Genomic DNA, 16,574 nt, shown 5'->3' on the forward strand with positions numbered 1-16,574 from the left:
TCCTCTTGGTTTCGTTTCCCGTTGTCTCAAAACCTGTTGGCATTGGATCTGTATCTAGTCATGCACTGTGACGTGAGCCCTGTGAAATTCTATCCATCAGAATTCACATACCATCAATGGCTGTTCAGACACACAAGTGAAAAGTTGCCAATGAGATGATAATGCAAATAAATTATCAGGAAGGAAAGCAGCAAGCTGTGCAGTCATTGGCTGAGGCAGAGTTCTGGTTCGATACCTGAGTGTGACTGTGCACCAAAATTGTTTTTCAATTGATGGTCTTGAAAATGTGCAGACTCTGGTGTGTGTTAGTAAGTTAGTTAGTTTGTCTGTCTGTCTGTCTGTCTGTCTGTCTGTTTTGTGAGCAGCTTGCCTAAGCCCCACTGCTGGCGTGTCTGTGGCCAGGATCTGTCTTTCAAATCAAAGTTGACTCCAGGATATAAGTTAGCTTCTGTATTTAACCTCTTTAGCATGATTACTTATGCTAATTTTTCAAGATCTGTATTCCAGACTCATATCATAATAAATAGTAAATAACTCTCTAGAAAGACCTGAAAATTCCCTGTGTTCTTTATCTCAGACTCTTATCATGGAACCTAGGTCAGGAAAGAAAAGATATGAGCTACTACATACACATAGGACAGTATATATAAGCAGAATATTAACTGTTAACGGTGAACTATCATGTCATCCATAAAATCAAATAACCCTCAGCATTTAGGACTTGTTCAAATGCAATGTCAGAGAGGCTCTTCGTGACCTAAGTAGCTGCTGGCCTTGTGTCCTCACCTCATTCATTGTCCCTCTCGCCTCACCCATGCTCCAGCTGCTGTTGCCCTCTTCCCACCCTAGACCATGCACCCATCAGAGTGTGACATGGTCCATTTGTTACACTGCTGTATCCCTAAAACCCACAACAGTGTGTAGACGTGATAGGTGTTCAATAAATATTGACTGAATGAGTGAATGAAGCAGAGCGACTGGAGCTTTCTTATATACTTGAGAGCAGAATTTGCTGCCAACAACCCTCTAAAAATTGGTATTTACTATATTTTTAACCTGCAGGCTTCCAGTCAAATCTAATTACTAGCAAACAGTGAGAAAAAATAATTGCTGAGGCTCAGCCAAGCATCTCATTGATCAGTAGTAGGCACCAAACTATATTCCAACTACCCTTCTCCTTAATGGGATTCCTCTGAATAAGCCAGGTATTTTTTAAAGGTACTTGACAAGAGTAGTGCTTATTGGCAATTGGGGAAGAAAGGAGGAAGCCAAGATGGAGGGGACAGTGGTCAATACATATGAAGTCACAGTGAAATGGGCGACAACACATTGTCACACAGTGACGCTGCTACATTCAGTGATTTGATACATGAGGATAATGATACGTTTAATGACCTGTATACCTCAAAATCACCAAACATGAGGAGTTTCGAAGTCCCTATGACAAAGAAATGGTAACTCTTTGAGGTGAGAGAGGCACTATCTACCCTGACATAGTGATTGGGCAAGGTATCTATGCATCAAAACACTGCACTCTACCTCCAGAAACATACATAGTTATTGGTCAGAAAATATAATTCTATATCATTTCAGAGAAAATTCTAAAAGGTAATTCATGGTAGATAAAGCCTGTATCAAGAATCGAATCTCAATGGTGTTCTCTTTTTATAAGGTGTTTCATATGGTTTCGATGATCCCCTGCCTCACTGGTACCAGAAATTTCCACTCTTCCATCTCCACTTTTCTCTTACACAATCATATATAAGTACCAAGCCCCTGAGGACCTGCAAAGGGCTCCACAGGAAGTGTCTCAGAAATGCATCCGAGACACCGGCTCTCAGAGGCTGAGAGCACCAGCTTTTGTACAGGTGTGGGACATGCCCAACTTATCTGGAAGGCACTTCTCTTTCAATGTTATGCTCTCAAGCCTTTCTCCCTGCATTTAGCAGCAATGGCTATAAAACTATCCCAAATGGATAGAAACCCACCCATTTTCACGAGGATCAGAGAAGGTCACATCCTGGGCAACTCCTGACCCTCATTACAATCAAGAAAATCGTACTCTTTCTCTTCCTCCCTGTCCTCTTCCTCCTTCCTCTCCCCCATTTAAATGCCTTTGCTTATCTTACCACTATCAGTCAAATCAAGTCATGGAATTTTATCAGGAGCCAGCTGTGTACACTACTGTAGGGTAGATACAAAAAATACTCCACTGAGTACCTGTCTCAAAGGTCAAAGCTCTGAACACCCTCAAGGGTTAGCACTGCCTACCAATGATACTATTATTCCAGCTCCATCCCGGTCTCTTAAGTCGGGACCATCAACTGAGCTGATAGAAGCCAAGGTTCTTTGTAAAATTAATCTTTTCTAATCACGTGAATTGTTGTTACTGGGATGGTTGAGGGACAGACTGATGGGAGTTAAAGAGAGCTCTAAATCTCAGTGGAGATTAGGGTCAATGTCTTTAAAAAGTGGCTAAGAAATTGGGTTTAGGTTGGAATCCAGCTGAGAAACGTTTCCAAACTTGAAAGAGGCTAGCCTTCCGACCATTAGCACGAGTAAATTGAGGGTGCCTTCATCTATATTTCTTCTCACTGTGGGCAGTTCTTAGCTGTCCTGTGCACCTCCCTCGAGTTCTCTTGTGTCCCCAAATCAAAGGACTCCTGCTTGTGCCACTTACATGTTTGAGGCTGCCCCTGCATCGAGCATGTAACCCTATTTCAGCAGATCTAAAGAGAATTTCATATGAAGCTATAACTCTTGTCCATGAAACTCAGTGCTCTTTAACTATAGGGTTAAGAAGCTACTTAAAACTGGGTGTAGGGGCATATGTGACTCCAGTACCTACCTGGTCATAAGTTTAGGGTCATCCTTGGCTGCTTAATAAGTTCAAGGGCAGTCTGGGCTAGATGAAACTCTGTTTAAAAACACACAAACAATCTAAAGTGAACTGTTTGAATTTTCTCCTATAGAAAAAATTTCAAAATTCTAATGCGTTAAATTATGTTTATATATACATTATAAGTATAATTACATTGAGATGGTAAAACTATTAATAGACACAATTATGCCAGTCAAAATGTTGTAAATTCCAAACAGTTCATTGCAAGACTTAGAGTCAAAACTGATTAAGTAATACATTTAATCACAATTACTTTTTAAAAGCTATAAATGATGAACTTCTTTCAGGGATAAACTTATTTCCAGGTTAAGTTGATTTCATTTTTAAAGGTCAAAATTAAGTATGTCCTCTGTTCTTATAAGAGGTTATTAAATAAATAAATACATTTCAAAAATGGACTTATTTTTTCAGTTAACTGGTGACCCCAGATTTGCAGAACTGAGGCTTTGGGTCTCAATGACTATAAGCACAGTTTAATTTTGAGAGTAGCATTAGTTCATTGCAGCCTTTTAAATTGTGTATTAGAAGGTAGGCATGGTGATGCACTGGTAATCACATTACCCAGGAAGCTGAGGCAGAAGGCTTAATATAAGTTCAAGGCCAACCAGAGCTACCTAATGAAACCATGTCAAAAAAAAACAAAAAACAAAAATCACCTGTTGGGCTTGCTTGGGTTCCCACACCTGTCAATCCTGATTTGACTGCCAGCAGCCACTCTTCAGATTTCAGGGTGGAAGTTTACCAACTTGTGCGTCTAGCTGAGACATATAGGGCCCATTATGCGTGCCAACAGAACGACATCGGACTGGTAACAATAGTCCGTTGATCACAGACACTCTGCAGCACCAGCATAAATTAGGGGAAATGATTAAATCTCCCACAATCCCCTGCAGTAATGGGAATAGTTGCCGTTACAGAACACTGCCGTGGGATCAATGTCTTGGCTTTTCTTCTGCATTTATGGAGCAGTGGGAAAGCATCATTCTGTGACAGTGTGCTCCCCCCATTATCTCCTTAGTATTGGCACCTGCTCATTAGAGAATGATGTGCCAGAGAGCATCAGTAGAAAACAAGGGTCTGCTCTTAATGACCCTTATCAGAGAAATTTCACCTGAATAAGAGGTTATGACAGAAAAGCACCATTACAAAATGAGTACTCTCACCATCCTTCAAAAAATGTGCCTACCTTTTTATCAAGGCTGATTTCTTAGTATCAGGAAAGAACCTAAATCAACCCTTTTTATTGAAATCTAAAAAGATGTCTTCTCACATGCACCTACACTCTGTACTGTGTGCCACATGCATATATGACAAAGCATGCTCAGCAAAATTGCTGTTGTTTTTATTCCAAAGCCTGTTTGCAGTACCTGGTAATGTGACAGACATTTGATCAATATTTGTTGAATAAATAAGTACAAAGCTGGCGACCATGTATGTCCTATCTTGTCCTTTGAAACCGATCAAACACTGAGATCAGAGTGCTGGTGCATTTGATGAAGGAAGAGGAGGGAGCCTCGTTGGCTTTGGAGAACCTAGATGCACAGTTTTGTAAATACAGAAGCTCCCAAGGAAAAAAAATACTGTGTTTCAGCTGATCCTGTGTAAATAAATTACCCAAATTACCAGATCCTTTCATTTCATATTTGAAAGTGAGCTCTATAAACATCCTAGAATGGAATAAGAACAGAGGCAGTACTGACTGGCCAGGCTCACCTGTGGACTCCTCTCTCCCTGTTCCTGTCCCCATCCCCAGGTGTTGGTGGCTCAGTGTGTGGCTCAGACTTAGCATAAGGGAAGGAGGAGCATTACAACTGACTCCACTCCAACCACCACAGCCTTTGAGAGGAGAATAATAAGAAAAAGACAGGCAGGATGCTTTCTAAAAAATGGGGAAGTAGAAATTAAGAATTAAAAACTAAAATTTTCATTTCCTCCCATGATCAAACCTGCAATCTTTGTAAACTGTTCTGGATTTCCATTTCCTCATGTGAAAGCATTGGAAACAACAAAATAGTCCCACCTTCCACTTCAACTGAGAACATCAAACAATGCTGCAAAGAAATCAAAAGCTACCATTTACTGACTTTACACTATGTACAAAGAACTGTCTCTGTCATTATCCATGGGATGCCTTCAATATACATGGGGTATACTTAAGAAGCCATAGAGCTTTAATGAAATACTGTGTATCTTTTTTGGTGAATACTAGAAAAACTCTAAAACATGCTAAGAGGTATGGTACTATGAAATTGGATAGGAAACACATTGTATGCATCTGTAAGTATGATCTACAAAACTCTGCCCAAAGAGGAAGGTGAAACAGAAAAGTAAGCAAGGTAGAAGCTGACTTGAAGTGACTCCCACTCACTGAATTAAAAAAGGTGAAGAGTTGAGTAAGTGCTGAGTGAGAGGATGTGGGGACAGAAAGCATGACAGTTGGGTTTCTCCATTGGCTTGGGCCATAATCTCCCACTGCACTTGTTGAGAAGGGCTTGTTTACCAGCCCTCCCTGCATGACCAATGGCAAAGCAGTGGAGCTGGTCCCTCTGTCCTTCTCTTCCCAACAGCCAAGTATCACCTGCTTCATCCCTAAAGCGTGCGGCTGGCACAAACTCTAGGAAGTACTCATGTACTGGGACCATCCTGAGCTAGCAAAAGAGGTCATTCCTCATACGTACCAAAACCTCCCTGTCTTAAATAGGTTTGTGACTTACAGATGGATAAAGGATAAACGGCGGTACATGATAAGTCAGAATTACTTCAGATATATTTTGCTTTATCTATTAGATACTGTTAAAAATTTCTTGAACTGCAACACAAGGTAGTTTTAATCTCTGATGTAAGAAGAAATCACCTTTAAGTAGTGACCTTTACATCGCTACAGTATGAACATAATGTAGATACTGACTAGGCCATAATTTGAGTAAGAAAGAAGGTATATTGGCTAATATTTTTGTCACTAAAATGCTGCTGGAATTTTAAATATTTAAGTGTTTTATAAGCAACAGCTAATGTTAACACATTATTCTCAAATACATATATATATGTGTGTGTGTGTGTATATATATATATATATATATATATATATATATACAGTATATACACATATGAGCTATACCTAAATGTGATTATTTCACATATGTCCATTTAATTTATTTCAAAAGTGATAGGACATCAGATCACTTACAGTAGTATTTATAAGCTGATTTCTCTCTCATTTACCTTCTATTTCTCTACCATACTAATGAATCTATTTAAATATTAAATGATTGAGTATAACACCATATTTCATATAGAAATAAAGGCTAGCAATGCTTTTTAATAAGGTAGTTCTTTAATACTCCAGAGCAAGAATCTTTTCTATGAGGAATGGGAAGAGAGGAAGAAGGAAGGCTTTGGGCCCGTGCAGATCCCTGTAGTCCTGGTCTCCCTGTCTATTCTGGGTGTCGGCTTCTGAAGGGCCTGTGTGCTCGACCCATTTTCCTGCAGACATTCCAATAATTTATCCAACTCCATCCATCCACGGGCTTCAGTTACATCATAAACTCATCAATTAATCAAAGACATGGCACCCATTTGGAGATGATGGGTGAAGTCGTCCTAGGAGATTCCGGGAAGTGCTCACATGCATCGAGTAAATCAGAGACTGAGTTCTGATGGATTCCTGAACAGCACTCCAAGTACTCCAGTGGAGAGGGTTCCCTCCAGCCCTGATCACAATGCATGTCTCTCAGATGAGAGATTGGGAAGAAACCATGCATACAGGGTCCCTTCATTTCACACCATTTCTTAGAGGTGAAAAGTTAAACTGAAATGGAAATCCTGTACATGTTAAAAGCAGTTCCTTGGTGTGACTTCTTAGAACCAAGAATTACTGATCTGCACCCCACCTTTCTTATCAATGAAAAGCCTGTCTGATGCTTTTGGATGTTTAGATACAGGGCTGCTGGGATCCTTAGTTCTCTGGTTTGTTTGGTATGAGGGTCTGCTTAGGACCCAGAGACTTGCAAGGCTGTGGAGAGTGGGTGCCACCCAGTCCCTGCTGCTGTTCAGGACTCACTCAAACCATGCTCATGAGCACCAATGTTTGGATGTGGGCTGTGTATCTTCTCGTTCTTTGTTTTGAGTAATTCCAATTTCTAGGCATCGACTTTGCATATAACAAGGGGTGGGTTGAAGTTTCAACTGGCATAGATACAAATGATTGAGCACATTAGAACTTTTGACAACATCTATTTCAGCCCTGTATCCATTTCTAATCTGAATGTCCCATGTGATCCCCACTCTTCTGCCACGATAGCAAGCCTAACCTAGAATTCTCAAAGCTATCACCAGCTCCCAGTATCAATGACTTCTAAATACCACTTAGACTGGATGCCAATCAGAACACATCATCTGCTCTTCAGCAGTATCAAGAAGAGTGAAGTTTTCCAAAGTCACTCTGCAGCTGTTCTTGCATCTCAGGATTCCTTAGGTGCTTACAAAAGCCACACCACGAATTCTAATATCCAATTCATGTGTAAGGGCTGAAAGTAGTAAGGGACGTTGAGTGTTTTTCAGGGCTGATTTTTATTTGATATTTGTCATTTTGTCATGGTGATACCTGCTTCTAATTTTAAAAGTTCTTCTATCCAGTGGGTCTTTCTTTTCTTTTTTTTCCTTCAGGAATTATTTTATCCTCCAAAGATTTAACTAGTAATTTTTCTCCTTCGAGATACTTGAGTTTGAGTTTGTCTATGAGCATTGAAAAACCCTTACAATGCCTCCAGCTGTGAAAAGGAAAAAACCCTTCATAAGACATAGCCAAAAAAAAAAAAAAAAAAAAAAAAAAAAAAAAGACATAGCCATTGAATTGAGCCACATAAATTTTTGACCTAGACATCAATTAGGAGATTGTTGGAGTTACATGACAATTGTTTTGCATTAATTAATACCAGAGCTGGAGATAAACTTGAGCAGTTCAGGAATTCCTTAAATCCAACATTCATATTTAGCTGCCTTTCACTGCCAAGGGCAAATTAGTAGCCGTCGTCGTTTGAGTCAGTGAGTGGAAGGGTTAATGGAGAAAGCTGGCTTAGTCTTCTTTGATCCATGTAGTAGTCACTCGGTTGGGAGATAGCCAGTTGTAGTGCCCAGTGTGCTTGCTGTGTTGTTTTTAGCCCATATAAAGACCTTTTTGCTCACAAGTGCTGGATAAAGTTCATCACATGAGGAGAAAAAGCTGTGAACGATGGCGCACAGCTAGCAGTCCATCCTGATTGGTCTGTGGGGAGTTGTCTGCTTAAAATTGGATCCTTGTGTTGAGTTTCCAAAAAAGGTGCGAACGTGAAAAAGAAGTGTTAAATCATGACTCCAGAGAAAATGTCGGCCATGAGCAGTTTTTAGTTTAAGTAAAAACCAAACTTTAAAAATTGGATAAATAAGACAAGTGGGGGAAAGGGTGAGTCATTAACTCCAGATTCAAAGCATTATGGAGAAGAAGCAAGTTTCACTGAACTTGAATGCGACACTCAACAGAGACATTGATTGAATGGAACTGACTCATTTTCTTAATTGATATGCAAAGCTCTGCCAAGCATTTACCCTTAGTGTCAGATAAGTAATTTTTAATAAAATATTTCCAAGACATGAAGACAGTTAAGAAAACAGCACGGTTTTTAATAACTGCACTCGTAAGTAAACGGATCTATCATTATGTTGTCACAAAGAATGACAGAGAGCAGAAACATGCTGCTGATCCCTCACAGATAAGTGTGTAATGTAATTAGACAGACACCCTTCCTCTGTCGAATGCAGCATTAATCATTAGAGATGCAACTTACTCTCTTTGATATGTCACTGTTGTTAAAGAGGAAAAGCCAGCCAGCCAGATACTGTGCTGCAGTGACTCATGTATTTGCCTGATTGGTGTCAGAATTTCTTGTGGTTTTTGAATGTCTAAATACTGCTAATAATACTGTGGCCTTTTTGCCTGCATGAAGATGTAGTTGGGATCCACTGGTTTGCTTTGTTTTATAAAATATCAGTGCAGTGAGTATTCTTGAATTCAAAATATTTTTAAGCTTTGAAATGGCCTTTGGGCTCATCTATCTGAAATGATGGTACAATTTATAGACAGATTTTCCTATAAGGGATGGGCTTGAAGTTGTCTGCATTAAATAATAGCCTAAGAGAGAAACTTTCTGTGAAAAACTCTATCTTCAAATGATGAACCACACAGCCTCTTTCCAACATTCATAAGCACTGACTTTAAAAAAAAAAAAAAATCCATTTTCTTTTACTATATAGCTCTGTCCTGAACTGTGAATTGCTGAATAGTTATAAAGGGATATCAACTCAATTCACTGCACAAGTCCATCTTCCCCCTTTCTCAGTGACTCAAAGGCCTTTTAGGGCACAGAACAGGGTTGTTGAAGGATGGCAGGCAGATTTCACTAAGTAACAGGTGGAGGTCAAAGTAGTTTATTTATGGGGATGAACACGTACAGAGATGGAGCATCAAATGCTTGGCCATAATAAGGTTTAGCAAGAAAATGCTGACTGTACCAAGCCGAGATTCCCGCTGACAGGACCTTTTCTTGTGTTTATTACTTGATTTCACAGTTCAGGCGATTTGAAGAGGCCTAAAACTATATTCTCTTTCCCTTATGAAATGTTTCAATCAGCTTCCAATTTTTCACTTCAGATAAAGTGATGGGTGCTTTCCATGTATCCAAGAAATATTAAGGTAAATAGAGTCCTTTTACCGGCATTAGCTCACACATCCTCCAGATTAAATTTTACCAGTTGAACCCTCAAATTCCAAGTATTTGGTCATGATTGGAGTGACAGGTAGGAACATATTTTAATAAACATTTAACGTTTGCATTACTGAGGCTAATGTTATTTGATCAGAAAAGCATCAATAAGGATTTTGACAAAGCTGGAACACCTCATTGCCTGTGGCTTCCTGGAGATGAGAGGACAAGCCATTGAGTTTACTACCCTTTCATATTGTGCACAAGCTTTGCTTCTCAAGACTACAAATGGCCTGCACGTGCCTGGTTTTCACAATAGAATCCATAAAAGCAATGTTACCATTGCTGTCCAACAGAATGAGAAGTTAGAAAGTTAGTTGACATCACATAGTCAAGAGGCGCCACACATATCTCCACCTTAATGCCAACACATGCATCTTCCCTGTGGAGTGCTGTGACCATCAGCCATACTTGTCTCTGGACACCCAAACTGTGGTGATGCTGAGCAATGGAATCTGGAAATTAATTCATGTGCATTGGAGTAGCTTCATGTGGCTGGCATCTACCATATTGGACAAGGCAGATGCAAACCAAACACAGGTGTTATTGTTGACTTTTACAGCTGTATATCTAAGCAGAATGTTTTGCCATGTTGCATTGGGTTGTTGTTTTTTTATGCAAAGAAAATCGTTTGTTTTTCTCACAAATTTCTTCCTTCCCCACAGTCCTGTGAATGTGAGTGATGGCTGTGTTGAGCCAAAGCCAATCTTTCCCCTAACATATGGTGGGAAGAAAGACTGGGGCAGTGGGGTAGGTAGAGAATATGCTATCTCCTGGACACATATGAAGCATGACAAACTATTTCTTTATTTTTGTCCTATCATTGGGCAGTGTTTTTGCTTTTTAGTGTTTAAAGAAAGAAGTGGCATGATGCTGCCCCAGAAACCAGGTTTCCATGTAGCATTTTCCTTGTGTCTATGCTCAATTTTCAGTAGCTGTACATAGCTCTTCCTATTCACAAGACAGTTGGAGTACATTAGAGATTCATTACTTCTTTTCCCTAGAATGATCAGTATACTATTTTCCTCCATAGTCCTTTAAGAAAAAAAAAACCTGAAAAAAATCCCTATGTCACTAAGCCTTTTAAACAGCCTGGATGTCTTTATGACATAGAAATTCTTCCAGAGGTTTCCTTATAGTTTCCTTTAGATGACTGCATACAGGGTGAGAAGGATAGACTTTGGAAGCTTCTTAACTTTCATTGTATTCTCTCCATCATAAAAATGATGTCCAGACATTTTTATTCACTGAAAGGGGCTAATAGCCAAATGTTTTACCTCACAATTACCCACTGTGTTAATTATAGTAAGTTATGTTATGGTGAACCCTAATGTTTTGTTTTGTTTTTTATCATTAGTCCAAAAATCTAAGAAAAGAACAAAATCTTCAACCACATCATCACATTGTACTCTGTGTTTGTACCTACTGGACCAGAATGGCCCTAAAACGGTCATTAGTCTATCCAGTTAGCACCTCCATTTAGTATCCTGGTTGTTAAAGCTGATCTGTTCTTGCCAAAGGCAGGGCAGAGAGTGTGGCATAACCCTGCAGTTTTAGAGATGTGTCTGAGCTTTCATCTTGGGCTTGAGAAAGGTCAGTGAAATTGATACCGACTCTATTAGTCTAATAGACCCAACTGGGCTTTCTGTTCCCCATACTTATACCTGAAAGGTAGTTGAATGTGAGAGCCTGCATGTAAGAGGCTGATCATAAAAGTGGTTAACAACATTTACAGGAAGAAAAGTTCTTCATTGCCACTAATGAACTGGACTTAATCCAACTCCTGATGAGGCCATATCACCTAGATAAAGAGTGCCTTTCCTTCAGTATATACTAGTATTCTGAGGTGGTGGCACACACCTCTAATCTCAGCACTCAGGAGACTGAGGAAAGAGGGCCAGGACTTTTACACTAGCCTAGCTACATAGAAAGGAAAGGGAGAGGGGAAGTAAGGGAGGGAGAGGGCAGGAGAAAGAAAGACTAAGAATGATTCTCAGAAGAGTGTTACACAGAACAGAGAATGAATCTTGGCTGTGTGGGTTCAAATCCAGGCTCTTCTACTTACTACCTGTGGCCTCTCACCTTCTCCGTCTTTCCCCCTCAGTCACCCTCCCTCTGAGCCAACCTTCCACCTACTGGACTGTTCCCAGGAATGCTTTACCTGTTCCCACCTGCAGAAAGTTCTCCCCGCCGCCGTCTTCCGCCCTGGTGGTGCGGCAGCCCCAGGCTGCTGTTTTGCTTGGAGCCATTTCAGTTACCCATGATCCTCTGCACTCCAGAATGTTAATATTCATCTTGACTTTTCAAGAAGGAGAGATTAGATCTGCTTAACTTATATTGCCTTGAGTCTGCATATAACTTTACCTTACTTTGTCTAATGAGGCTACAATCAAATTTTGTCCAACTTGACTGTCCAGCAATTTTCCAAGACCTTAGTGTTAACATGCCACCAGTAGGCATGATCTAGAACAAATTTCTTAATATCCTGTAATCTATACATCATGCAGCATTAGATTGTAAGGAGGCAAGCATAATACCTGTATGTCTGAAATAAAAATGTAAATACTTAAGATATTTGTAAGTACACAGCTGAAGTATAGTCTTTTTACATCTGTACTCTCTGGAGCTTAGGGTCCCCATCAAGTCCTCACAGCCATTGGCAGAATTCAGCCTTTTGGCTTTAGGACTAAGGTCTTTGCTTTCTTAAAGTTTTATTTATCTAGACAGTACATTAAAATTGAAGACTGGGTTCATTAACAGAAATCCCCACTAGTTATTATTTGTACAGTAATTATATAACCTGGTGCACAGATAGTGGGTAAAAAAATAAAAAAGCTTTAATGAGGAGTTTATTTTAAAGTAATGTACAGAAACCAAACTATTTCAAAAGCAAAAGCCAAAATGGATGTTCCATAGCTTTTAACATTGAGGATTGTAGCCACATTTTGAAATTTCATCTGGTCAATTAAGTATACAAAACAAATTAACCAAAACATACATTATGTATGTAGAAAAATATTAAAGTATATAATAAGGAAATGTGCTCAATATAAGTCTTTAAAAATTGAAAACACAAAGTAATTTTGAGCTTCATGGCAGCCTTAGGGTTCACATTACTTGACTGGGATAAATTTAGACGATTAGGCATAGTCTGGCTTGTTGTCCTTACATGCTGACTGAGCTTCTTCCCTCTTTAACTCTTTCAAGCAGAGTTTAAAGTGTGTGTGTGTGTGTGTGTGTGTGTGTGTGTGTGTGTGTGTGGTGTGTGTGTGTGTGTGTGTGTGTGTGTGGTGTGTGTGTGTGTGTGTGTGTGTGTGTGGTGTGTGTGTGTGTGTGTGTGTGTGTGTGGTGTGTTCACACTACAATGTGCATGTGGAGGTCAGAATACAGTCTGGATGTGGGCCTTACCTCTCATATTGGTTATAGGCAGGGTCTCTCACTGTTTGTGCTGCTGTACTTTGTACTCCAGGCTAGCTGGTCTGGAAACTTCCAGAGGCTCTCCTAGCTGGGCCTTCCATCCTGTCACAGAGTGTGGGGACTAAGTAAGCATGCTTTCACCTGGCTTTGTGTAGGTTCTTGGGCCTGGGACTCGGGTCCTCATGCTGGAGCAGCAATGCTTAACCACTGAGTTTTCCCCAAGCCCATATTTTGATATTAAAAACAAAACAAAACAACAACCAGAAAAAAAATTCCAGGCAATGGTGGTGCACGCCTTTAATCCCAGCACTCAGGAGGCAGAGCCAGGCGGATCTCTGTGAGTTCGAGGCCAGCCTGGTCTACAGAGAGAGATCCTGGACAGACATCAAAACTACACAGAGAAACCCTGGCTTGAAAAACAAAAAAAAAAAAAGAAGGAAAAAAAACCCTCAGTTTGCAACTTGATTACTCTTGATTTGTTATTGCCAACGTTGCACTTAAAGTTCCATTTTTATGCCTCAAACATGGAGAGAAAAGAACAACATTTCTAAGCAATCACAGCGTTCTTGAGTCAGTCTTTTGCTCCTTTCAATAAAGTTGGTTCAATACCGTGACTACAACCATGATTCCATTGTTCAAAAACTAAAATAAAATCTACAGTCTTCAAAAGTTTTGACATTTTCCACTGCTATTCTATTTCTGCATCTTTCCTACCATGTAATTCCAGCATTTGACTGAATTTAAAATAGTAGAATCATTGGCAGCTCAAAACTTCATTTGTGCAACAGAGGTTTGAATGACTTGGAAGATTTGTCTGTGCTTCAATGCTTTATTATTTACTTTTTATTTGAGAGCTTTCCTGCACTGGAGTTGAATCGTAATACCTGCTTATGTCACTGGCAGTGAGTGTTCATCTATGACCTCAGTGTACCCTACCTGTTAGCACACTGGTGTGGTGTGGTCTGTAGACTTTTCAACAAACAAGTATAATTAATGCCACTGGGACTAGTGACTTTGTTTTTAATTCAGATCAAGTAGGAATTGACCTAGAAAGGATTTGATTCAGGAGTATGAGTAGCATGAGATCACACAGCCATCCATTTTGTACTTGCATCTGACTAGAAATGTACAAACTATTTTGTTTTTCTTTGGGATGAAAACTTTATATTTTGTTACACCAAAGCATCTCTGTGTAAAGTCACAGATAAAAGTGAAATCTGTACAGGGAGTCACTCACACACACATGCACACACACACATAGACTCTATTGGGACCCTTTGGTATGTTTCAGAACCTTTGATTACCATCTTTAACTTAGAGAAGGCCAAAACAGACACACTTTACATCTACATTTATTTGGATATCATCTTAGAAAATCGAGTTAAAATCTGATTTAAAAAAAAAAAGATGTGTTTCGGTATAGCCAAACAAGCTTACATTTGGACCATGTCTGTATCTATGAAAATGCTCACTATAATTCATGGTACTCGAAATTACTCAGTAACAGCTGCATATTAATATCAATAAGCCTATTACTTATTTTTCTAGTTTGTCCAAATAATTCTCAGACCATCGACAAAAGTCATAGGTAGACATGTATAAATGAACTTTTCTTCTTCTGATGCAGTGCAGACCACTTTTATGCTGGAAACTTGAGATCCCAGATTTGTCCTGTCATATGGAGCCTTGAAGTCATTTCCTTTATTTGTACATCCAAATTTCGGCTGTCTCAACTGGCACTCTCCAAATGGATAGATGCCTCCAGTTGTGTCTGTCGGCTTGTTTGCGGGGAACACCACAAATCCATCCTTACAAAGGACTCTTTCCTCATCATTTCCCCACTATTTTTCTTTTCAAAGCATTTCCTAAGTTTGAGATGTTGTGAAAACCCTAGACTCTGGAACAAAAAAAAATGCTATTTTTAAAAACAAGCTTTTGTTGTATTTTCTTAGCATAAAGGTAATATATGGTCATCACAGAAAAGGCAAATAAGCAAAATGAAAGCAAGGAAAACCATAGAAATTTAACTCACTGAGGGAACCATGGTTACAGTTCACACACATCTTCTAGTTCTTTCTCTGTGCATAGGGAGAAAAAAACACAAACTGTATTGTACACCCTGTGATTGATGTATTACAACACCCCATGTTATAATTGGTTTTTCAGTCAACATTATATTATAAATATCTCCCATGTCATTATTTTTTTTTACAGTATTCTTTGCATTGGTTAGACCATATTTACTGAACCAGTCCCAATTGCTTCTCTTTTAAGTTTTTTTTTTTTAACTTTTATCTTTTCTTTTTCTGTTCTATAAATAATTCACTGAAAGAACATCTGAGCTGCTATTATCAAGGGCATTTTTATGTTTAAAAAAAAGCTAAATTATTTAAAGTGTAGAAAAATGCTTTGGTGCTGAAATAAGGTAACTGACAAGACAAAATGGTTGCATGTGAGGCTGTCTTTGTGTGCTTAGGCAGCCTCCTTTGTAAGGGTCCCAGAGGTCACAGACACGTGACCGAGTCACTGGAAGAATTGAAGCCTGTGTAAGTCGGATTTCTATTACTATGACAAGTATCTGGGGAAAAGAGCAGCTTTCGAGGAGAATCACATTGGCTTGTGGTTTTAGAGGATCTGGTTCATGTTCATGTGGACCTCCCAGACTCCCCATGCTTGGTGGCAAGGCAGGGAGGGTATGTCGAGTAAAGCTGCTTGCCTCCTGGCCAGGAACCTAGACACAGCAGGAGGAGGTGATCAGCTCCCAGGATCCCATTCAATACTATGTCCTCCATGAACTACAGCCTCCCCCTTGACCTGCCTCTTAAAAGGTTCCCCTTCTCTGTGATAGAACCACTCTGAATATGAAGATCTTACACTGCAGGTCTTCTGCAGGGGGACACTGAAGATCCAAGACACAGAAAACCCCAGGTAGAGAAAAATCAACAGATCCCAAATGGACTATGATATAATACAATAAATTGAAATAAATTATAGAACCACCTGAAAGGGGAGCCATTCTCTTACCTGTTTGTTCCTGTGACAAATTCAAAGCAATGCAGTATAAATTTCCATTTACCCATATATAAAATTCCATACAATTCCATTTTATCTCTTTTTCCACTCTCTAAGTATTGTCTTTTTGATCACGCAAATTGTTGTGTAGATTAAAGTTGCCTCAACAATCACCCTTCTTACCAGGCATGCCATCTCCAACCACACTGAAGAAGTCTGAGAAGTCTGGTTTCAGCAGCCCCTCCCCCTCGCAGACCTCCTCCCTGGGAACAGCATTCACACAGCATCACCGACCTGTCATTACAGGACCCAGAGGTGAGTTGCTCCACAGAGATCCACATGCTGTAAACGTCCTAATGTTGAGATCAGAGTGGCAAAGTGGAGAGACAGTAAGTGATCCAATTCTTATATTTGAAGGTAGTCTCCAAGTTTAGGAACCAAAGGGA

General features: G+C 39.6%; 1 protein-coding gene across 4 annotated transcripts in view; it reads left to right on the forward strand.

The window, feature by feature from the left end:
* Nfia (nuclear factor I A) overlaps positions 1–16,574 on the forward strand; it is a 339,960-nt gene that overhangs the window by 252,289 nt on the left and 71,097 nt on the right. For 3 of the 4 annotated variants that reach the window (XM_036177614.1, XM_036177615.1, XM_036177613.1), the window contains one exon: positions 16,315–16,443. The exons of the other annotated variant lie outside the window; for it this stretch is intronic. In XM_036177614.1, the coding sequence (XP_036033507.1) occupies positions 16,315–16,443 (129 nt within the window). The remainder of the gene's footprint in view (positions 1–16,314; positions 16,444–16,574) is intronic. 4 annotated transcript variants of the gene reach the window in all.

This window comes from Onychomys torridus, chromosome 2 (genome assembly GCF_903995425.1).
Source record: "Onychomys torridus chromosome 2, mOncTor1.1, whole genome shotgun sequence".
Taxonomy (NCBI): Eukaryota; Metazoa; Chordata; class Mammalia; order Rodentia; family Cricetidae; genus Onychomys; species Onychomys torridus.